Source organism: Carcharodon carcharias, chromosome 6 (genome assembly GCF_017639515.1).
Source record: "Carcharodon carcharias isolate sCarCar2 chromosome 6, sCarCar2.pri, whole genome shotgun sequence".
NCBI classification, from domain to species: domain Eukaryota; kingdom Metazoa; phylum Chordata; class Chondrichthyes; order Lamniformes; family Lamnidae; genus Carcharodon; species Carcharodon carcharias.
In genome coordinates this window covers 87558047-87582822 of record NC_054472.1, presented here as the reverse complement: position 1 = coordinate 87582822, position 24776 = coordinate 87558047, and the positions used below count along the sequence as shown (strand labels likewise).

Here is a 24776-nt window from a genome sequence, read left to right as displayed (position 1 = left end):
ATGCCAGCTCAGCCTTCGGCTTGTATTTGAGGTCTGGGATCATAAACCCGATACTGAGGTCATGATTTTCAAGGCAGCAATGATCCCTGTGCTCCTTTCATCTAAAGAACAAATAAAACCACTGTTAATAGTTGTTGTGGCTTCATCTACATACCTCTTCTAAAGAATGATAGACTTCATAGCTGTAGAGAGGAATTGATCGGCGCAAGCGAGGTCTGGAGACACTTTGCATTTCAATTAGTTCCTGAAGATCAGAAACAAGGATCCTAAAAAAATGTAGACAATAAATACTTGCATTTAAACAAACTGCCTCCAAAAATTTGCAGGATATGTTTCAGATTGTTTCGCAAAGATTGTGCCCACTGGTGCCCTTGGAGTTTGTGGAGTCCATGGGAGGGAACTTAATTTGCATGGACCCGGTAGGTACAAGTGTATGTGTGCATTTATCTGGCGCCAGGCCACCAACTGGGGTGGATTGCCAAGCTCTCTACCCTCAGCTTTCAGCCATGTCGCTTGGCCCTTTGATATTTGGGCAGATCAAGAATTAAAAACAAGTGTTAGCAGTTCCCTCCACCAACCAAACCCCCGCCACCCATCCCAACCAACTGGACAAAAGGCTGACAAGTTCCCTGGACTTGAGGCCTTGAAAAAATGGCTGCAGGGATAGTGGACACATTAATTGTGGTTTTGAAGAGTCATTCAATTCTGGAAAAGTCCTAGAAAATTGTAAAACTATAACACCTCCTTTCAAGAAAGGATAGAGATAGAAAGCAGGAAACTATGGGGCAGGTCACCTAACATCTGCCATGTCATTAGGAAAATGTTAGAATCCATTATTAAAGAGGTAATAGCAGGACATGCAGAAAATCATAATACATTCAGACAGAATCAACATGGCTTTGTGAAAGGGAAATCATGTTTGACAAATTTATAAGAGTATTATGATATGGCAGATTGCCAGGTTGACAAAATCCACAAGAGAAACTTAGCCTCGCTATCACAACAGTTTTGCAATTTGTATTTATTATGAGAAGTTTCGTGCACTGAATTCACAAGTAATGAGTCCACTAATACCTTTAGAGATTTTAAAAATTAAATTAAAACATTTATTAACGAAAGAATAAAACACATACACAAGATCACAATTACACAGTTACTTAATATTATAACAATTCCAAAAATTCCTAGTTAACCAGACTCCCAACTGCACATTCCCTTTAAGGCAATATTCCAAAATAGTTTTTAAATTTATAGCGACAATCCAGCAAAAACCCGCTCGATAATGGAATTCCAACGGCTTTTAACACAACTTTGGTTACTGAAACAGCAGACTTCTGCAAAATGGCTAGAGGCTTTTCTCCAAGCCTGTTTCACATGGTGTATCTTTCAGATCTTACAAGGCCACCCCCACACAGCCTTCTATCCTTCTTTAAGTATATTTTTCCCTCTTTAATCTGTAACTCCCATTGTATCCCCATGTCTTTGGAATTTACTTTTCCCATAATATAAAAATCATTTATGTTGTCATTGTGGCCAGCACTTTTGGAAAAATAAATACAATAACCTGCCTTATTTATCTTATTAGTTGTAAACATCCTACCACGTCTCTTTGAAAAGCAAGCACTTCTCCATTTATCTTAAAATGCAAATTTCACTTATATCCTATCTGCTGAGACTTTACCCTAGTTCACTCATTAGCATTTCAAATGCCCTTTTACATCTAACTCTTTGGATAATTTTAACCTTGCAGTCTATCTGTCCCTAATTTAATTAAATCAGCCACATAGACAGAACCATTCACACACACACACAAACATAAGCCTACTTTACAATACCCCATAATAATATTATGAAAATATAAGTTTCGTGACACCTCCATCCTGATGGAAAAATGAACTGTCATAATTTTAAAAGACAGCTTTATTTTCTCAACCCATTTTACATTTCTTACTATACTTAGCTCTATATACAGACTACAACATTACCTGGTGCATGCATTAACATAACAATCTATACACATCCTTTGTATCAACAGACATTTTAGTCCAGTGTCCACGTTTTAAATGTCCAATTTCCTTTGAACTTTAAACTCTTGACAATGCATCTGCAATTAAATTTTCTCATCCTGCCACATGGATAATCTGTAAATTAAAGGTTGCAGTAATAAACTCCATTTGAACAGTCTTGCACTTCAGTTTCAAAATTTGTCCATAAATTTTATAGGATTGTGGTCTCTATAAACAATTGTTTCTAATGAATTGCTTGCAATATAAAACTTGAAATGCTGCAATGCTAACACCAGACCTAGAGTCTCTTTTTTGATGGTTGAGTATTTTCTCTGTTGTACATTTATCTACTGTGAAAAATATCCTATCGGCTTCTTGATTCCAGTTTCATCTTCTTGCAACAACACAGCACCAATACCCAAATAACTGGCATCCACCATCAACTTAAACTACTTGGCATAATTAGGTACTGCCAAAACTAGTCAACACAGTTTTGAAACTGTCAAATGTATTCTGACACTCCTGTGTCCATTGAAACTTATTGTTTTTTTTAGCAGTTCAGTCAATGGAGCAACCACACTACTAAAATTTGGTACAAACTTCCGGTAAAAAACACTCATGCCCAGAAATCTCAAAACTTTTGGTTTTGCTGTAGGCACTGGGAACTTCACGATGGCTTTTACTTTCATATCTCTTGGAGCCACCTGACCATGTCCAACAGTACAGCCTAGATATGTAACTTGCACTTTTGTAAATTCACTCTTAGCCAAGTTCACCACCAAATTAGCTTCTTGCATTCGATCAGTTCTTTCAGATATTGTAAATGTTACCCCCACGTTTGACTGAAAACTACTAAGTCATCAATTTAAACAGCACAATTGCTCAATCCTGCAATTACTTTGTTTGTCAATCTTTGAAATGTTGCGAGTGCATTCTTCATACAAATGAAGTAACTTTAAACTGATATAGTCCATCAACTATCACAAAAGCCAATATCTTTTTTGCTGTCTCCGATAATGGTACTTGCCAAAATCCTCACTAAATGTCAATCTTTGTGATAAACTGTGATTGGCCCACTTTCTCAAAACAATCTTCCAATCATAGAATAGGATATGAATCCACTTTTGTCAGTGTGTTTACTTTTCGATAATCCACACACAGTCTTTGTGTTCCATCTGGCTTCGGTACCATCACAATAGGTAAACTCCAGTTACTGCATCTAAATCCCATAATGTCATTCTGAAGCATAAATTTGATTTCTTTCTGTCCATGAAATAATTTTACTGGATTTAATCTTTAAGGATGTTGCCTTATTGAAACTGAATCAACTACGTCTACATCATGGGCAGCATTTTGTCCGTCAGGGGTGTTGTGCGGGAGCGGGTGGGCGGATTCCTGATCGGTGCCCCCAGCTGGGGGCGTACCGCCATTTTACATGGGCGAGCCCATTAAGGCCCGCCCAACGTGATGTCCGCCTGGAAGCACTGTGCAGGCCAGGGTGGAGGGGGCGGATTCCCTGAGCCAGGAATGCACAAAAGACTGCACAGATCTCCCTGAGGCAAAGTGCTGCCTCAGGGAACTCAGCTCAATTTTGAAAACTTTATTAAAAGAAGAAAAAAATATTCCTGACATGTCCCCTCATGTGACACTATTACATGAGCAGGGACATGTCAATTATTTTTACTTAAAAAGTTTATACACATTTTAAGTCCCTCATAAAACCTCATCCCGCCCATTGATGAGGTGTCATGTTTTTTCTGAAGGCCCCACCTGGGCTCTTTGCCTGCCTGCCAATCTTAAGGTTGGACGGGCAGGTCCATTAATTGGGTTAATTACTTTTTTTAAAGGCCTTATGCAGCTGTTGACAGCTCGGCAGTCATGCAGCTGACTTGGTGTGCGCCCACCAAACTAAAGATCGGAATGACGCATGGTGATGTTGAACAGACCCAGAAAGGTGATCAGTGGTATACAGTTGGGAGAGAGTTGCCTTGAGAGGCCTCAACATTGACTCTGGAGGCCATGAAGTCTCATGGCAGCAGGTTAAATATGGACAAGGAAACCTCTTGCTAGTTGCACCTATGGCGCCCCCCCCCCCCCCCCCCACTGCCTTAGCTGATGGATCAGTACTCCTCATGTTGACAAGTAATTGGAAGAAGCACCGAGGGTGGGAAGGGCACAGAATGTGCACTGGGTGGGGGACTTCAATGTCCATCACCAAGACTGGCTCGGTAGCACCACTACTGATTGAGCTGGCTGAGTCCTAAAGGAAATAGCTGCTAGACGTGGCCTGCAGCAGGTACTGAGGGAAACAACAAGAGGAAAAGCTCTACTTGACCTTGGCCTCACCATTCCAGCAGTTGCAGATGCATCTGTGCATGACAGTATTGGTAGGACTGACTATCATACAGTCCTTGTGGAGATGAGGTCCCATCTTCACATTGAGGATACCCTCCATCGTGTTGTGCGGCACTACCACCATGCTAAATGGGATAGATTCCAAACAGACATTGCAATTCAAAACTGTGAGGCAATGTGGGCCATCAGCAGCAGTAGAATTGTATCCAGCCACAATCTATAATCTCATGGCTCGGCATTTCCACAATCTACCATTACCATCAAGCCGGGGGATTAATCTTGGTTCAATGACGAGTGCAGGAGGGCATGCCAGAAGCAGCACCAGGCATACCTAAAAATGAGGTGTCAACCTGGTGAACCTATAAAACAGGGATACTTGCATGCCTAACAGTGGAAGCAGCATGCAATAAACAGAGCCATGCAATCCAACAACCAATGGATCAGATCTAAGCCCTGTAGTCCTGCCACATCCAGTTGCAAACAGTGGTGGATAATTAAACAACTCACTGGAGGAGGATGCTCCGTAAGTATCCCCATCCTCAACAATGTTGGGAGCCCAGCACATCAGTGTGAAAGACAAGGCTGAAACATATGCAACCATGTTCTCCCAGAACTACCGAATGCATGTTCCATTTTGGCCGCCTCCTGAGTACCCAGCATCACAGATGCCAGTCTTCAGCCAATTTAATTTGTTCCAAGTGATATCAAGAAATGGCTGAAGACACTGGATATGGCAAAGGCTATGGACAACATAGCAGCAATAGTACTGAAGCCAAGCTATTCCAGTACAGTTATAACACTGGCATCCACCTGGCAATGTGGAAAATTGCCTAGGTATGCCCTGTCCACAAAACGAAGGACAAATTTGACCCAGCCAATTATCGTCCCAACAGCCTACTCTCAATCATCAGCAAAGTGATGGAAGGGGGTGTAGACTGTGCTATTAAGCGGCACTTGCTCAGCAATAACCTGCTCATTAATGCTCAGTTTGGATTCCACCAAGGCCACTCAACTCCTGACCTCATTACAGCCTAAGTTCAAACATGGACAAAAGAGCAGAACTCCAGATGTGAGGTGAGAGTGACTGCCCTTGACATCAAAGCAGCATTTGACAGAGTGTGACATCCAGAGCCCTTAGAAAACTGAAGTCAATAGGAATTGAGGGAAAATTCTCTACTGGCTGGAGTCACAAAGAAGATGGCTGTGGTTGTTGGAGGTCAATCATCTCAGTTCCAGGATATCACTGCAGGTAATGTCCTAAGCCCAATCATCTTCAGCTGTTTCATCAATGACCTTTCTTCCACCATAAGGTCAGAAGTGGGGATGTTTGCTGATGATTGCACAACAATCAGCACCATTCACGACTCCTCAGGTACTGAAGCAGTCTGTGTCCATATACATCAAGACCTGGACAATATCCAGACTTGAGCTGACAAGTGGCAAGTAACATTCATGCCACACAAGTGCCAGGCGATGACCATCTCCAAAAAGAGTGAATCTAACCATTGCCCCTTGACGTTCAATGGCATCACCATTGCTGAATTTCCCAAAATCAGTATCCTGGGAGTTACAACTAGCCATCTAAATACTGTGGCTAAAAGGACAAGTCAGAGGCTAAGATTTCTGTGGTGATTAACCCACCTCCTGATTCCCCAAAGCTTGCCAAACATCTACAATGTACAAGTCAGGCGTGCAATGGAATACTCCTCACTTGCCTGGGTGACTGCAGCTTCAACAACACTCAAGAAGTTCAACACCATACAGGACAAAGTAGCCCACTTGATTGGCATCCCATCTACCACCTTAAACATTCAGTCCCTGCAGCACCACTACACAATGGCAGCAGTGTGTGCCATCTACAACATGCTCACTTACAGCAATTCACCCAGGTTTTTTCAACAGCACCTTCCAAACTACCATCTAGAAAGACAAGAGCAGCAGATCCACGGGAACACCATGACCTGCAAGTTTCCCTCCAAGTCACACACCATCCTGACTTGGAACTATAGCGCCGTTTCTTTACTGTTGCTGGATTAAAATCTTGGAACAGTCTTCTGAGCAGCACTGTGGTTGTACCTACACCACATGGACTGCAGCAATTCAAGAAGGCAGCTCACCACCACCTTCTTAAGGGCAATTTGAGATCCGCCATAAATACTGCGCTCGCAAGTGACGCCCACATCCCATGAACGAATAAAAAAAGAGTCAAGGGTTATCGGGGAGCAGGCAGGAACGTGGGGTTAAGGCCTTAATCAGATAACCCATGACTTCATTGATGGGCTGGATGGCCTACTCCTGTTCCTATTTCCTATGATCACCACAGGGAACTTAAGAGTAGGTTCCAGAAAGGGAAGGTGAAGGCTCTGCAGTCCCCCATTACATAACGTAACATAAAACATAATACAACATAGTAACAGCCTCTTTTCCCTCTCATTTGATTCCCATTACTAACCTGAAGGCCCTTATTTCAGCAAGGCCTTCAGCAGGGCATGCATTCTGATCCTTGGGAAATTTTATGCCCTTAAATTCCCAAGATGGCTCTTCTGGTGCTGCACCAGCATCACCACTGCATCGTTTTGACCTTTTTTTTTATTGGCAGGCTCCCTCTTGGTAATCCTACAATGTATTTCCAGTGGCTGTCAAACGAGGGAAATGGGCTGGGTTAAGGTGGATTTACATGCAAGTGCTATAGTCCTATCTTCCCAGAATCCTACCGGAAGAGGTGAATGATGACCAGGATATATTTTGAAAATACAACAAAAGCAACCAAGAAAATTAAATAAATTACTATAAAGAAGTAATTCTCCTCACAAATCAATATTCCAGGCATAGAGAGGAGTAGAAACGCATTGGTATTACAGGTTTTCAATTGCTGCATTTTCTCTTGCTACTCAATGGTTTTACACATCAGTCACTTTGACAATTACTTCAGCAAATACGATCCAGTGAAGCTCAATTATCATTATCTTGTAATTACTTGCAATTATCATTTTTTTAATGCTATAATTCTTTTCAAAATAGGTCCCTTTGTTACTGTTTGGGCAGCATATGGGAATGGACTAGAGGTGAGGGAAAAGAGTAGGATCACCTAGCCCAATTCACTGTGTAAGCCTTTTCCCTTTACCTTTTCTGTTACCAACTTAAGATGGGACTGCCAGACATGATTGAGTGAACTTGCCCATAACTTCTAGACTGCTGCCAAGTTGAGGGAATTCCAGTAACCATTTTAATGACAATGTTATAATGAAACAAACCCAATATTAAATCAAATTTAGGTGCCAAGAGTAGCTTTATTTTACAATATTAATACTAAACTACATTTCTTTCAAATGAAAATAGCTAATTTTTATAACTTTTTTGCACTGATTTACTCTATTCTTTCTTGGACTACTTTTTTTATTCGTTCATGGAATGCTAGGCCAGCATTGATTATCCATACCTAACTGCCCTTGAGAATAGCTTGCTAGGCAGAGTCAATCACATTTCTGTGGGTCTGGAGTCACATGTAGGCCAGACCAGGTAGGGACTGCAGATTTCCTTCCCTAAAGGACAATGGTGAACCAGATGAGTTTTTACAACAAACAACAATGGTTTCATGGTCATCATTAGACTTGTAATTCCAAATTTTTTATTGAATTCAAATTCCACCGCCTGCCATGAATCGGACTTGAACCTAAGTCCTCAGACCATTACCTTGGGTCTCTGGATTTTTAGTCTGGTGACAATACCAATATGCCACTGCCTCCCCAGTCTAACAGATATGCCATATATCAATTGTTGTAACCTTTTATTGAGGAAATAAAAAGAGAGGGTGTTTTTATATTTCATTACTTTTGGCTGACTAAATGTGGGTTTTGCACAGCTGGGTGCAAGTCAAATGTAAAACTGCCAGGACTGACCAAGACCAGCAACACTAACGTGGATCTTGTATAACATAAAGCGGCATTTAAAATGCTTTATTTCACTATATTAATGAAGAATCTATTTTAGAGATGATACCTCTATTGAAACATTAGTTGAGCAATGGTTCTGGAGACACCAAAGCAAATACTTCTCCCAGGGGCAAAATAAGCCAATTAACAAGACTGCTGTTTAGTTGTGAGGCTAATGCCTTTTGTGGGGTGGGGGTCAACCAGTTACAGTTCACAGAAAAGATTTATTTAAAAGCAATTACTACTGTATCAGGAGTGCAGCTGCATTCTGAAATTGTTCTCTAATTTGAATGCAGAATAAAGTCAAATTTCTACATTTAGAACAGCATTTTTTCTCGTTTTTATGGAATAAAATGCTGAAGCTGTATTGTGTTCTGTTCAAATTATACCTTGAGAATTGTATTCAGTTTTGGTCAGACACAACTAGCCTATCCAAGCCCTGGAAGAAACTTAGTACAAAGAAGGGTCATGAGGTTTATCCTTTATATCAGAGGATTATGTTATGAGAAAAGGTTAGAAAACTCAAACTGCAGTCTGGAAAGCAGGTTAATGAGAGGGTACTTTATAGAGGCATACAATATACTAAATAAAATAGGTCAATCTGAAGTATTTCTGCAAAGTAAACCACTGCTACTGGAAGGAGGACATGGGTACAAACTAGCAAATGGCAAATTTAAAATGAATATCAGGAAGCACACCTGCATTCCAAACGTAATTAATAAATGGAACAGTTTTTCAGGTAGGACAGTGGAATCATTTAAGAAGCAGATGTTGTGATGGGAGATTGTGGGTTTCTGTGAAAGAATGTACTAGATGGGCCAAATGGATTCCCTAGTCTGCATTTATATTTGTATTTTGTGTGATCTATATTCCTATGGCCATCGACATACTTTTAGTTTTGAAATTATCTTCTTTGGAATGAGGCTGAGGCAAAGAATCTTCATGTCTTTCTGAGGAGTGAAGAGGGTAAAATAGCTCTTTAAATTGTGGCAAAAAGATTGGGGAAGAGTCCAAAGCAGGATTCAAAACTTATTCATGAAAATTAACTGGAGGAATTTCACTCCCATAGTGCTCCTCTTTAAGAAAGCAATGTGATCAACATCTTTAGAGAACTATAAGATTGTAAATTAATTGATAAAGAGTTTATTCAACACCATATTTCTTGAATTTTTCCTTGTGAAACAATATACTTCAATGGGCTTGGAAAGGAGGGTACAAAGTTCCCTTATATTCTCCCCTATCCCTCTGGCCTTTATGATTCATTAGCAAACTAGAACTAACAGGGCACCTGCTCTTCTGATCATACCTCTATCTATCTGTTCTCTCTCTAGCAGCAGGATTCTGGAAAATGTGAACCATTTTCTGTATCTTGGAAGCTCCTTTCAATGAAGACAGACACGGACAATGAAATTCATCATTCGGCCAACTGAGGAAAAGAATATTTGAGGAGCAGGATCTCAAGCCTGACACTAAGGTTATGGTTTAACAGGCAGCAGTGATCCACGTGCTCCTATGTGTTTTGGAGATTGGACAATTTACAGCAGGCACTTAAAAGCACTTGAGAAGTACCTTTAGCAGTGCGTTTCCAAGATCCTCCAAATCCAGTGACAAGAAAAGTGGTCCAACAGCAATGTCCTCTCTGAAGCCATCATGCCCACCATTGAGGCACTAATCACTCAAAACCAGCTCTGCTAGGCAGGACATGTCGTTCATGCCTGACACCAGACTCCCAAAGCAACTTCTGCTTGAAACTCAATCGTGGCAGGCAACTCCCAGTAGGATAGCAGAAATGCTTTAGCGGTATCCTCAAAGCATCCCTGAAGAGATCAACATCCCCACCGACTCACGAGAGCCCTTGGCTTGTGACCAATCAAAATGCAAAAGGTTTATTCGTGAAGGAACTGAATGCATTGAGAAACTTCATCAGGAATATGCAGAGGCGAAGTCGAGGTTCAGAGAGTGCACAGAAACCTCCAAACACCTCATTTGCCTGAGCCTTCAAGCACCACCTACCCCTCATGTGGCAGGGTCTGCAGGTTGTGCATTGGATTTATCAGCCATTTCAGTACCTGTTGAACTGGAATGGATGCAAATCAAACTCAACCTTGAGGAGCTATCTAAGAAGAGCAGGAGTTCTGTTTACTCTTTCATTCAGCTGCCTCTCCTCCTTGAAATTAGATTTCAAGAATGCCCTCATTAAGAAACAACTGCAATGCTTGAAGCAACTTATTAATTCAGAGCCTAAAAGGGTGACTACAAGTGATATAAAATGAATAATAGCCATTATGCACAAATAAGAACAGGATATAATGATTGGGCTCACAGCCTGTTTTGCAAAATTGTGTATAAGTGATCAAGAAAATTTTAATTCACTCTCTTACTTTTCTTCCCTTCTGAGCCTAACAGTACATGAGTCAATCTTCACTTCTTTACATTTCTTATTTCTTGATTGTTTTACAACCAGCCGTTTGAGATCTGGGTTGTTTCTGTAACAAAGCCCATTTTTCTGCAGACAGGTGGTTAGCCTGAGCCATAACTCCCTACCAGAAGAACCGGCTAGTTGCGATGTGGGATTGCCCCACAAATGGGAACATGGGTTGTATAAATAGAAGTTTAGAGTAGAAACGCATGGAGGTTAAGCTAAACCTCTATGAAACATTGGTTGCACTGCAGTTGGAGTGTTATGTCCAATTCTGGGAACTTTACAACGGATATCAAACTCATGGAGTTATTAGACTGATACCAAGGGCCAAGGGAGAATCTTGGATTGTCCTCCTTAGATTACAGAAACCTAACTGGAGATTTAATGTTTGCATTTAAGAGGAGTTTAAGAGTAGATAGGGAGAAACTGCTTTTACTGGCAGGGGAGTAAATAACCAGAGAACATAAATTTAAGATAATTGGCAAAAGAACCAGAGAGGTAAATGAGAAAGATTTTTAATTTTACACTGAATTGTTACAATCTGGAATTCACTACCTGAAGGATTCAATAGTATCTTTCAAAAGGAAATTGGATATATACTTTAAAGGGTGAACTTGCAGGACTGTGGGCAAAGAGCAGGGAATTGTGTTGAATTGGATAGCTGACAGGCAGCTATGGGCCTTCTATGGTCCTACGACATGCTCTGTTGGATGTCAACCCATTAGCCAATCGACCAGAACTTTCTAGCTTGCCAACACTGTCTTGAGCGGGGATAAAATCTGCTGCCTTCTGACTTAGAGGTGAAAATGCTACTTTTGAATAAAGGCTCATCCTTCAATTCACCATTGTTCAGACTTTAACTACACAGCCCCATTAGAATGAAGCAGATTTGGCTCAATGGAATGTAACATGAGATGGTCTGACCCAAAGACAACTCTTTAATGGCATGTAGGTTAAATTAAAATCAAGGGTTAACGCCCAAATTAAACTTTTTCAAAATCCGATCATTGTCACTTTCACAGAGTCCAATACTGGTTGGTCATTACCTTTCAATCAAATTCTTGAATTTTGAGAGAGAATCTGAACAATACTCAATTTAATACTGTATACATAAATAAGTCCTGCTTGAAATATGGTCTCTCAGGTCCAACCCTGACAGTGTCATCAAACCCGCTGACAAGGGTGGTGCTGTTGTTGTCTGGCGCACTGACCTCTAACTCGCGGAGGCTGAGCGTCAACTCGCAGACACTTCCTCCTACCTCTCCTTGGACCATGACCCCACCACTGAACATCAAGCCATTGTTTCCAGGACTGTCACTGACCTCATCTCCTCTGGGGATCTCCCTCCCACAGCTTCCAACCTGATAGTCACCCAACCTCGGACGGCCCGCTTCTATCTCCTACCCAAAATCTACAAACAGAACTGCCCCGGTAGACCGATCGTCTCAGCTTGCTCCTGTCCCACAGAACTCATTTCTCGTTATCTTGACTCCCTTCTCTCTCCCCTTGTCCAGTCCCTCCCCACCTATATCCGTGATTCCTCTGACACCTTACGTCACATCAACAATTTCCAGTTCCCTGGCCCCAACCGCTTCCTCTTCACCATGGACGTCCAATCCCTCTACACCTCCATCCCCCACCAGGATGGTCTGAAGGCCCTTAGCTTCTTCTTCGAACAGAGGCCCGAACAATCCCCATCCACACTACTCTCCTCCGTCTGGCTGAACTTGTTCTCACGCTGAACAATTTCTCCTTCAACTCCTCTCACTTCCTCCAAATAAAAGGTGTGGCTATGGGTACCCGCATGGGCCCCAGCTATGCCTGTCTCTTTATGGGGTATGTGGAACATTCCTTGTTGCAGTCCTACTCTGGCCCCCTTCCACAACTCTTTCTCCGGTACATCGATGATTTCTTCGGTGCCGCTTCATGCTCTCGTCGGGACTTGGAAAATTTATTAATTTTGCTTCCAATCTCCACCCCTCCATCATTTTCACGTGGTCCATCTCTGACACTTCCCTTCCCTTCCTTGACCTCTCTGTCTCAATCTCTGGTGATAGACTGTCCACCAATATCCATTATAAACCCACCGACTCCCACAGCTATCTCGACTACAGCTCCTCACACCCCGCTTCCTGTAAGGACTCCATCCCATTCTCTCAGTTCCTTCGCCTCCGTCGCATCTGTTCCGATGATGTTACCTTCAAAAACAGTTCCTCTGACATGTCCTCCTTCTTCCTTAACCGAGGTTTTCCAACCACAGTCGTTGACAGGGCCCTCAACCGTGTCCGGCCCATTTCCCGCGTATCCGCCCTCACGCCTTCTCCTCCCTCCCAGAAACATGATAGGGTCCCCCTTGTCCTCACTTATCAGCCCACCAGCCTCCGCATTCAAAGGATCATCCTCCGCCATTTCCGCCAACTCCAGCATGATGCCACCACCAAACACATCTTCCCTTCACCCCCCTTATCGGCATTCCGTAGGGATCGCTCCCTCCGGGACACCCTGGTCCACTCCTCCATCACCCCCTACTCCTCAACCCCCTCCTATGGCACCACCCCATGCCCATGCAAAAGATGCAACACCTGCCCCTTCACTTCCTCTCTCCTCACCGTCCAAGGACCCAAACACTCCTTTCAAGTGAAGCAGCATTTCACTTGCATTTCCCCCAACTTAGTCTACTGCATTCGTTGCTCCCAATGTGGTCTCCTCTACATTGGAGAGACCAAACGTAAACTGGGCGACCGCTTTGCAGAACACCTGCGGTCTGTCCGCAAGAATGACCCAAACCTCCCTGTCGCTTGCCATTTTAACACTCCACCCTGCTCTCTTGCCCACATGTCTGTCCTTGGCTTGCTGCATTGTTCCAGTGAAGCCCAACGCAAACTGGAGGAACAACACCTCATCTTCCGACTAGGCACTTTACAGCCTTCCGGACTGAATATTGAATTCAACAACTTTAGGTCGTGAGCTCCCTCCCCCATCCCCACCCCATTTCTGTTTCCCCTTCCTTTTTTTTTCCAATAAATTATAAAGATTTTCCTTTTCCCACCTATTTCCATTATAAAAAAAAATAAAGACCCCCACTAGAGCTATACCTTGAGTGCCCTACCATCCATTCTTAATTAGCACATTCGTTTAAATAATATCACCAACTTTAACTTTAGCACCTATATGTTCTATTGTACTATTGTTGTTGACATCTTTCGATGATCTGCTTCTATCACTGCTTGTTTGTCCCTACAACCACACCACCCACCCCCCCCCACCCCCACCGCCACCTCTCTCTCTCTCTCTATCTCTCCGCCCCCCCACACACACACCTTAAACCAGCTTATATTTCAACTCTTTCTTGGACTCGAACTCAAGTTCTGTCGAAGGGTCATGAGGACTCGAAACGTCAACTCTTTTCTTCTCCGCCGATGCTGCCAGACCTGCTGAGTTTTTCCAGGTAATTCTGTTTTTGTTTTGAAATATGAGTGACAGTTTCAGACTGTTCGTATGGCTCCTATCACCTTACAATTACAGATACATTGTTTTGGCATGTGTGACTAAATTGAATGGTCTTTCAGTGTTACTAAAATGATCTTGCATATTCTATGTGAAGAATGAATTGATTTTGCATGTAGGTATTTGTAGCAGATAAAGATCAGCAAGCAGGCAAAATTCATTAGACAATCAAAGTTCATGGCAAGGGACAGATGGCAATCCATAAGAAATTTAACAAAGCCTAAATTACCTGCCAGCTAACACTGAATTTGCAAGTAAAATATATACAGCACAGCACCTGCTTCAGATGAGCAATGTGTGAAATTTGATGTTTTTTTTAATGACAAATTCAGATGGGTAGATGGAATTAGAATGTTTGTTGCTTAACTCTTTAGAAATGACATTGTCAAAGCTTGAGTGGGGGCATCACTTCCACTCCTTCAATCATGAAAAACTTAACTCTACAAATTTAGTTCATAATATTAGCCAAATATTTAATACAAATGAACAAAGGAGTACAAATATGTGTAATCCTCCCCCACCTTCAAACGCACCATTTGCCATAAAGCCTTATTCTCTGCACATTATTCACTTTTGCTTGATCTTCACACTTCTCTTCCTCTAATATAAATCAGAGCCAATGCTATCTCCTGAACTAGTTTTGAAAGCCTGAGAGGGATTTTCCATTTTTGTTTTTCCATGATTGGCCTTGATTTTTAATCTGATTTTTCTCTTCTCCCTTAAGCTTACATGGCTCCAGGTGGATGGGGAGTGCAGTATTGTGATGTATAAGGCATCACTACTGTGGGAGACAGGCTGGATAGACAGTAGGTCATTTACTGTGTGTCATTTTCATTTGCTTGTATGTTCATATTTTCACACCTGTCAGCTTTTTTACGAAGAAAACTCTCTACATTTTCTACATATATTCCCTTCTCACACATAGGGCAGGATTTTCCGCAGGCTTCAGCACTGCAATGTTAGGACCAAATGGGGGTCCCTATCCCGCACTTACCAACAGCAACACCAGCAGAGCAATATTCGCAGAGACAGCCTCCTAATGGTCACTTCCAGAGGACTCCCAATTATGGCAGCATCAGGGGGCTGACAGCCCCACCAGAAGAGCTGCTGAACAGGTAGGTGACCTTGTGGGTGCCTTAAAATAGAGGCGTCCTCAGAAGCATAAAAATATTTAAACATTTCAGAGGGGAGAAGGTTGCAAGCCCCTTGGGTCAGAGAGAAAACCCCTTAGCTTGGAATGTTGGGGATGGCTTTTGATGCCTACCTTCGTAATAGAGCCTCTAGTTCTGATGGTGCAGCACCACCCCTACCCACCCATCCCCAAACAGGCGCAGGAAGGCTTCCATCTCTAAGCTGGCAGTCTCCCAATGTGGCAGGGGCCACTCAACTGCAGGTAAAGTGCTGGTGAGGCTGGAAAATCAGTCCTAATTGGGGCCTTAATTATCTAATTTGGCTGCCTGTCTCAGTGGGGCAGGCAGCCAATCCACATTCTTTCCCATCCCTGGGTAAGTTCCCCGCTGGTGGGAATGTGTCAGGGAGCCCAACAAGGTTCCCCAGTATTTTCCCAGCAGCCCCTGCCCTCGCCTCCAAGCCCACCACCCTTATTAGTGCCTGTAGGAACTGAACTTAAAATGCAGTACTTTACTATCTATTGTGCCTGAATTTGCTGGAATGATGCAAGCTGTTATTTTTCAGCTCACCGTTCATACAGATATGTACATTGTTATTTACTGGAACCCCAGCCCATCTATGACATGGTGAGATCAATGATGAAATCAGTGACCTGGTCAACACGAGCAATGGTTCACTTCATAGACAAACTACATGGTGCTATAAATCGCTGGGAACAGATGCTGAAAGTCAGATAAAAGCAAAATACTGCGGATGCTGGAAACCTGAAACAAAAACAAAAATTGCTGGAAAAACTCAGCAGGTCTGACAGCATCTGTGGAGAGAAAGACAGAGTTAACATTTCAAGTCTGTGTGACTCTTCTCCAGAGGCAAAGAGAAATAAAAATGTACTGAAATATATACTGTTTAATGGGGGGTGGGACAGGTGAAGCTGAATAGAAGGCCAGCAATAGGTGGAGGCTGAAAGCCAGATATAAGTTAGCTGCAGCTTCTAGACAGTTAGGTACACTTTTAAAAAGAACCTTCTTACATGGCTGTGAAAAGTAATCTCTAATGTCTGTACATCTGCTTTGAGAGTGCTTCTCTGATGTTGAGTTTACATGCAGAATCATTAATTGACATTGCAGACAATTAGTTAATTTAGTGAGTGCTAATCCTTCCTGATGAAAATAATAATCAGTTCCAAAAGCTGAGCCTTCAGCAGCATGTCCATCTCAACAATAGCTCCCTGGAGAAACCAGCAATTCTGTGGAAGTTGATGGACCTATTTTTTGGTTGTGCAGAGACATATCATGTTTAATGTAGTGAGATGCCCGTAGAACGTAGTGTTGGTGAATGCTAGTCCTTACAACTGATTGGCTGATGTTAGAATGATCTCCAAAGCCTAACTGGAGGAATCTGTGAATAATTAAATGGTGAAATCATCATCTCAGTCCAGAGGCATCGCTGCAGGAGTTCCTCAAGGTAGTGTCCTGGGCCATCTTTAACTGCTTCATTAATGACCTTCCCTCCATCATAAAGTCAGCAGTGGGAATGTTCTCTGATGTTCAGTACCATTCACAACTCCTCAGATACTGAAGCAGTCCATGTCCATGTGCAGGAAGATCTGGACAATATTCAGACTTGTGCTAAGTGACAAGTAACATTCGCATTATTCAAGTGCTGGGAAATGACCATCTCCAACAAGAAATAATCTAACCATCTCACCTTGATACTCATTGACATTACCATCCTGGAGTTACCATTGACCAGAAATTGAACTGGGCCAGCCATATAAACACTGTGGCTACAAGAGCAGCTTAGAGGCTAGGAATTTTACAGAGAGTAATTCACCTCCTCACTACTCAAAGCCTGTCAACCATCTAGAAGGCACAAGTCAGGAGTGTGATGGAATATACTCCAACAACACTCAAGATGCTTGACACTATCCAAGACAAAGTGGCACCCCATCCATTAACTTCAACGTTCACTCACTTCACCACTGATGCACAGTGGCTGCAGTGTGTACCATCTACAAAATGCACTGCAACAACTCACCATGACTCTTTTGACAGCATCTTCAAAACCCACAATTACTACCGCCTAGAAGGACAAGTGCAGTAGGCACATGAGAACATCACCTGCAAATTCGCATCCAAGCCACACACCATCTTGACTTGGAATTATATCACGATTCCTTCACGGTAGCTGGGTCAAAATCCTGGAACTCTCTTCCTAATGGCACTGCAGGGTGTACCTACACCACATGGATTGCAACAGTTCAAGGCAGCGGCTCACCCCCACCTTCTCAAGGACAATTAGAGAGAGGAAATAAATGCTATTCTTGCCAGCAACGCCCACATCCCATGAGCAAATAATTAATAAATAAATAACTGAAGATACCTTCATTGCTACTGACAAGTCCATGTGAGGTGAATGGTAGTTTTAGGTCTTCATGGAGCATCTCATATCGATGGCCAATTGCTTCTTTATAAAAGCATGGTCTGTGCTGAGTAGCTCCTCTGACAGATGCTATTCATTCCCTGTACACTCTGAGAGGGAATTAGTAGCAACAGGTTCAGTTTCTGGCCATGGTGGCTAACACAAAACACCTGTTCCCTCTGCTCTCCAGATCATCCATAATAATATAGATCAAGGGGAAAGTCCAGTGGATAGGCCAGGGGATAAGTAATGGCCAAAATAAAAGCAAAATACTGTGGATGCTGGAGGTCTGAAATGAAAACCTAAAGTGCTGGAAAAACTCAGCAGTTCTGGCAGCATCTGCAGAGACAGAAGAACAGAGTTAACGTTGAGTCCAATATGATTTCCAAAGAGGAGTCATACTGAACTCAAAACAGTTTCTCTATCCACAGATTCTGCCAGACATGCTGACATTTTTCAGCACTTCCTGATTTTATTTCATTATAAATAATGTTTTCACTTTCGTTTTATGCAGAGAAATAGATGGCAGCCCTGAAAATAATTGACTGCAGAGATAAAAAGTACATTGGATACCAAAGCTGTCAACTACAATATAAACTGTCAAAAATGAGATTTAGAAAAAGAAAAGACTGCTGGGGTGAGGTTCTACAGCTTTAGTGGTCCTTCTGTGGCCTCCAACATTAACTTAGTGTTATGTGTCAGCCATAAATTAAATCATTGCCAGGTCATTGAATCATAGAATGGTTACAGCACAGCATTGCCCATATCAACCCTCTTTGTTACCTCATCAAAAAACTCAAGCAAGTTAGTCACACACGATTTGCCCTTAACAAATACACGCTGGCTTTCCTTAATTAACCCACATTTGCCCAAGTGACAATTAATTCTGAAACAAATTATTTTTCCAGAAGCTTCCCCACTACCGAAATTAAACTGACTGGTCTATAATTGCTGGGCTTATCTTTCGACGCTTATTTGAATAAGGATGTAACATTTGAAGCTCTCCAGTCCTCTGGTATCACCCGAGTCGAAGGAAAACTTGAAAATTATGGCCAGTGCCTCCACAAATTCCACTCCCACTTCCCTCAATATCTTTGGATGCAGCTCACCAGACTGCATAAATCCAACAAACTGGCAATGATAACTGACTTTTAGCATCTTTGAAGGAACTATATAATGACGAAGCAAATCAAATGTACCAGCAAACTATGGTGCAATGCAACTCATCAAGTGCAAAAGCTCTGAAGGGTCATACGAACTCGAAACATTAACTTAGTTTTTCTCTCTCCACGGATGCTGTCAGACCTGCTGAGTTTTTTCAGCATTTTCTGTTTTTGTTTCAGATTTCCACAGTATTTTGCTTTTAACTCATCATGTAATTTATTTAATCCATCATTACACAGAAACTTTATGTATTAACATTGGTGAATGCCATTATTACATCATTATTATGGCACAACTTGTAGTAAATTCAGGACCTGTATCTTCTAATAGTAATAAAATATCACAGAAATGTGGAATGCATGGGGCTAGATTTTGTTGAGTGCTGGGAATGCAGTTGGACCAACTTCCACCTGACTACAACACAGCTGAAATCTCACTCCATCTTATTAAAGTGGAGCTGATTTCTTAACAGTGTAGATTTGGAGCAGTAATTCTTCTATTGAGAGAGAGCAAGGGTGTCGGGTAGTTGCTGGGGTGTAAATTTGCAAATCTATGATCCAGCAAAAATGCTGTGCTGCTCAGACCAGGAACCTCTGCCACTGACCGTGCCAGAGTATGTGAAATCTGAATGAAGTTTCCCAATTTAATTATCCCAAGTTTCTTCACAGCTACGGAAGCATCTTGGCAGTTGTTATGTCTTGTGATTCACAAAGTTTGAAATAATCACACTTTTAGATGGAAGTACTGAAGCTGACATCAAGCATTTTTTTCCAGCTCTCACCATGTACTGCAGAATGATATATTGTTATTTCAGTATACAGTGCAGTAGTGAGTGATGTGGCATCCCAGATACTTACATATACATATGCATAATATAGTTCCTAACTCTTTTCAAATGAAATAACGATATAACAGCAGCCATGTTGTGAATTGTGCAAAATTGAAGTCAATGTGTATCAGGGGAATAAGCTTCACAGGTTGGACTCATACCTGGCACAACAGAAGTGGTTGTTGCAGGTCAATCATCTCAGCCCAGAACATTATTGCAGGAGTTTCTCATGGCTGTGTCCTAGGACCAACCATCTTCAGCTGCTTTATCAATGACCTTTCCATCACATCAGAAATGAGGATATCTGCTGACGAATGCACAGTGTTTAGTTTGAATGGGCACGCCTCTAATAACGAAGCAGGCTGTGTCCACTTGCGGCAAGAGCTGGACAACATTCAGGTTTGGGCTGCTAAGCGACAAGTAATATTCACGTCATACAAGGGCTAGAGAATGACCATCTCCAACAAGAAAGAATCCAACCATCGCCCCTAGACTTTCAATAGCATTACCATCGCTGAATCCCTCTACAATCAACATCCTTCTGGGGAGGGACACCATTGACCAGAAACTGAACTGGACGAACCATTTCAATAGTGTGGCTACAAGAACAGGACTACAAGGACTGTAGCAGTTCAAGAAGACAGCTCACCATCATCTTCCAAAGGGCAATTAGGGATGGGCAATAAATGATGGCCTAGCCAGCGTTCCCCACATCCCATGAATGAATAAAAAACAACAGGTCAGAGACTGGGAGTTCTATGGTGAGTAACTCACCTCTTGACTTCCCAAAGCCAGTTAACCATCTACAAACCCAAGTCAGGAACGTGGTAAAATCATCCAACTTTCCTCGATGGGTGCAACTCCAACATCACTCAAGAAGCTCAACACCAAACAGGACAAAACAGCCTGCTTATTTGGTACCCCATCCACTACCTTAAACATTCGCCTCCTTCACCATGTTGCCAGCAGTACCATCTACAAGATGCACTGTAGCAACATGCCAAGGCTCCTTTGATAGCATCTTCCAAACCCCTGACCTCTACGTCCTAGGAGGGCAAGGGCAGCAGATGCACAGAAGGACAATAATCTGCAAGCTCTCCTACAAGTCACATATATATAGTCAGGATGTTTCCTGTGCCATAACGACTTTATGAAACTCTACGAAACATCCTGACTTGGAAATATCACTATCCCTTCACTGTAATTGAGCCAAAATCCTGGAGATCCCTCCCTAACAGCACAGTGGGTCTACCTATGCCACAAAGATTGCAATGGTTCAAGAAGGAAGCTCACCACTACCTGTTGAAGAACAATTTGGGATGGATAATAAATGGTGGCCTTTCCACCAACACCACATCCCATGTAATAATAAAAAATACTCTCAAAGTTGCCCAATGCAAGGCCCATGCTCCTCCTGGTAAAATGCTAACAATATGACTCACTGCCACTTCTAAAGGCACTCAAAGTTTAAATGAAATTAATTTTTCAGTTAATATACATGAAGGATCTCATCGGTGCCCTGCACACTTTGGGCAGAATTCTCCCATGCCTCCGCCAGTGAAAGCAATGACGGCGGGAGGTGGGGAGAATTTGGCGGGAGGTTCAAAAATTGGTTTCACATTGATGTGAAATTACAGCGAGATCTACCGATGTTGCCTGACATGGTGGGTTGGGAATCCCGCTGGAGGCTGGCGTGAGACCAATCTGCATCCCGCTAATGGATGCAAATGAAGGCCTGACCAGAATAGCCACCCAATGCCCGATTTTCTCTTACGCCAGTGGGAAAACACACTGGTCCAGAATACATCAGGGCTAGCGTGCCATGCAAAAGTCGGGATTTACATTTAGGGCCATGTTCAGCTTGATGACATCAGAGGAGATGATGATGGAGGCCTACTGCTGTCAGACCCTGGAGGAACACGTGCATCGCATGGTGGGTGGAGCCTCATCCACATGGCTCCACCGCAAAGCAGCTTTCAGGAAGTGAGGGGAGATACCTACGCAGCAACTTCAACTTCGCTGAGGTTTCAGATTTCCAGGGTCTTTGGCACGGGCTTCAACATTCTTCCAGGGACTTTGGCATGGACGGGTACAGGTGGGCGGCAAAGGGGTGTGGGGTGGGGGGGAATGTCTAGGTCTGAAGGTGGGGAATGTCCAGGTGAATGTGCTCAAAGGGATGGGTCGGTGAAGTCAATATCTGACTCCTGGGGAGGTAACTCAGGTTGGGCATGGTAGGGCAGGATGGTTAGGATAACAGGGGGCAAAGGGAGCTGGTAGGGTGGGAGGGTGATAGTTCAAAGGTAGCCGTAGAAGGGGTGGCGAGGGTTGTTAGTGGGGACACAGGGGATCACACAGACACAGAGGGTGGGAAGGAGAAGGTCGGGGAAGTCATTGTAGGTGGGGATGGGATTCTCCGGGAAGAAGGGAACTTGCACATTCACCTGGACTTTCCGGAATGCAAAGAGTGCGGCCTGGAAGGTGATGGTGGGGTGTTCGAAGGTTATGCCAGGGGGTCGATGGTTGTGTGGGAAAGGACATAGGTGACTGGGAAAGGGAAATGGTGGGGGAGCTCATAAAAAATGTCATGACTATCATGTTGGTCAAATTGAAATTGAGAGGAGCCTTGTGTTGGACAAGCACAGGTGCTCCATAGGAGTGCAGTGCATGCGGAGATGCAGGTCACTTCAGCTGGACAACTGAATGGGAACACCAGCAGGCAGGATTGAACGTGCTCTGGACCAGTGAGATGAGTGCAATGAATGAAGGCTCCACGTGCACGGGAGAGTGCTTGCACGAGGCTTCGAAAGGCCCTGTTACAGACACTTCTCCCTCCTGTATCACTCGTGGTCCAGCTGCATGCAGCTGAACTCCCAGTGTGGGGTGGGGGAGACCTCACGAAGTCCATGTAATGATGCTGAAAGAAAACAGTAGACATTATGCAGTGAAAATGAATATAATTGCAGATTAATCAATGATAATATTGTGTTCACCCGTGCAACCACTTGTGATCAAAATCTTGTGATTTTTCTTGGCCTATCACTTCTTCTAGGTGCTGCCCTGTCATCCGCAACGGGGTGGAGACAGCCTATGGAGTTGTTTGCCCTGTTACCTTTGATGACTTCAGTGGTTGTCCTCTGCACTCAGAGAGGCGAGGCCTGGAGGGCCCTGGCTTCCTTTGGCAGTCCTGAGGGCCAGCTGCACCCTCTGCGGTAACAGAGGACGAGGTTGACGGGGTCACAGGCAAAGGGGAATCAGAGAGAGTTGTCAAACTCAGATTCCTGAGTGGATGACCCAGGGTGCCCAGCTACCGCTTCAGTCCCCTGTGGTTGCCCAAGGGGGAGGGGCACCTGGAGGGAAGTTTAGGTGCCCCATTCCCCTCTCACAATGCCACTGCAGGAAATCACCCATGGCTACCACAATGGAGTGTAGGTCTGCGCGCATCTCCAGCAGAAACTGAGTATTCTGTTAGATCTGGGTCTCCATAGCATCCGTCATCCTCCCCATGGAGGCCTCCATGCACGCGGAAGGGCACCACTTCATGAGAGAGCAGGCAGATGGACTCCTCCAATTCAAATGGTGTTCTGTTAAGCGTTTCCAACAGCACTGCGTGATGTTCCCCACCTCTAGCTGACTCTCCACCTTGTGTTTGAAGGTCAATTCCAGAGGCTTGTCATCTGACCCGAACCTTACAGATTCCTCTTCCTAAGAGACGGGGAGCTCGGCTGAAGCTGTCTCCTCCTGCTGCGGACATGTGTCCATATGGTGGCCACCAGACTGTGAGACCCTTCCTAAACTAGTACCAATACCCACCGAGGTGTGTGTTTCTGAGCTGATGGAAGGTGCAAGTGACTGCTGTGACATCACTACAGGTGTGGAGCTGTCTTCTTCTGCTCGCTCCTGGCTCATCTCTGGGCTGGGACTGGGGCTGAGACCTGGTAGGGAGTCCTCCTCAGGCCTTGATCTCTTCCTGGAGACTTCTGTAAGTGAGAGAGGAGAGTGCGAATGACAGCAACAGCTGCTTCCAACAGGGAGACACAATCGACACTCAGGTTTGCATTGAATAGTTGAATCCTTACTAGATGGATGCACAAGCCCGAGCTCCCCATCGCCAATTGCTCGGTCCTGCTCCATTCCTTTGAGCTCAGATGCCCTCCCCCCAAACTGTATGAGACCCCTGAGAAATGGGCACCACCCCCTCCCGTCTTCTCATATGCTCTTCGGTTGTGTTGGATCTTTTCCTGCTCAAACAGAACAGCATGAGAGGATCTGCATGTTGCACAGATTGGTGCAGTGGAAATTGGTTCATTTATCATACCGCCCCTCATGAGGTATCCCACTTTTGTGATAGGTCATCACTGATGCGAATTGGGCAGAAGAGTTGTGGACCAGCTCCTTCCAGAGTGCTGAGCACATCCATATGCAAGGGGAAGGCTCAGACAGGCGTGCGATTTGTGGAGGTTGCTGGTTCTCTCTGCACCTAAGGTGGCTCCTCCCCTTCCTCCTCCACCCCACTTCCATGCAGTGTTCCATGTCTGCTGAAGGGTGAAGGAGGCAGAGTGGTCACTCCACCGCAGCATGAATGCATTGGAGTGGGGTTGTGTGGTAGGACATGCCATTGCCACTGCACCTTGGACCCCGACATATTGGAGTCTTCATGGTTTATATGAGCATCTGATGAGACTTACCTTGGCAGAGTGAATAAGGTCGATCATCCTCTTCCAGCACTGTGTTGCCAACCTCTCGTGCACTGCCTAGGCATCAGCTACCTGCTCCCGTGCAGCGTTGGTATCCCTGCTTGGCCTCCTCCTCCCATCAGGCAGGTAGAGTACATTCCTGTGCACATCGACATGGTCCAGGAGCACATGCAGGGAAGTGTCACTAAATTTTGCAGCTGGGCCAGCGGATGACCTTGCAAACAGCTCTGCTTTTGGCTTGACATTGTGGACGCTCTTGCGCCTTTTAAGTATGGCATCCGGATATGATGGTGGGGCATGAGCCATCAAGTCCGC

General features: G+C 43.8%; 1 protein-coding gene across 1 annotated transcript in view; it reads right to left on the bottom strand.

Annotated features, from left to right (window-relative positions):
• cpa6 (carboxypeptidase A6) overlaps positions 1 to 24776 on the bottom strand; it is a 162400-nt gene that overhangs the window by 99073 nt on the left and 38551 nt on the right. The window contains exon 3 of the mRNA XM_041189265.1: positions 155 to 266. Coding sequence (XP_041045199.1) covers positions 155 to 266 — 112 coding nt within the window. The remainder of the gene's footprint in view (positions 1 to 154; positions 267 to 24776) is intronic.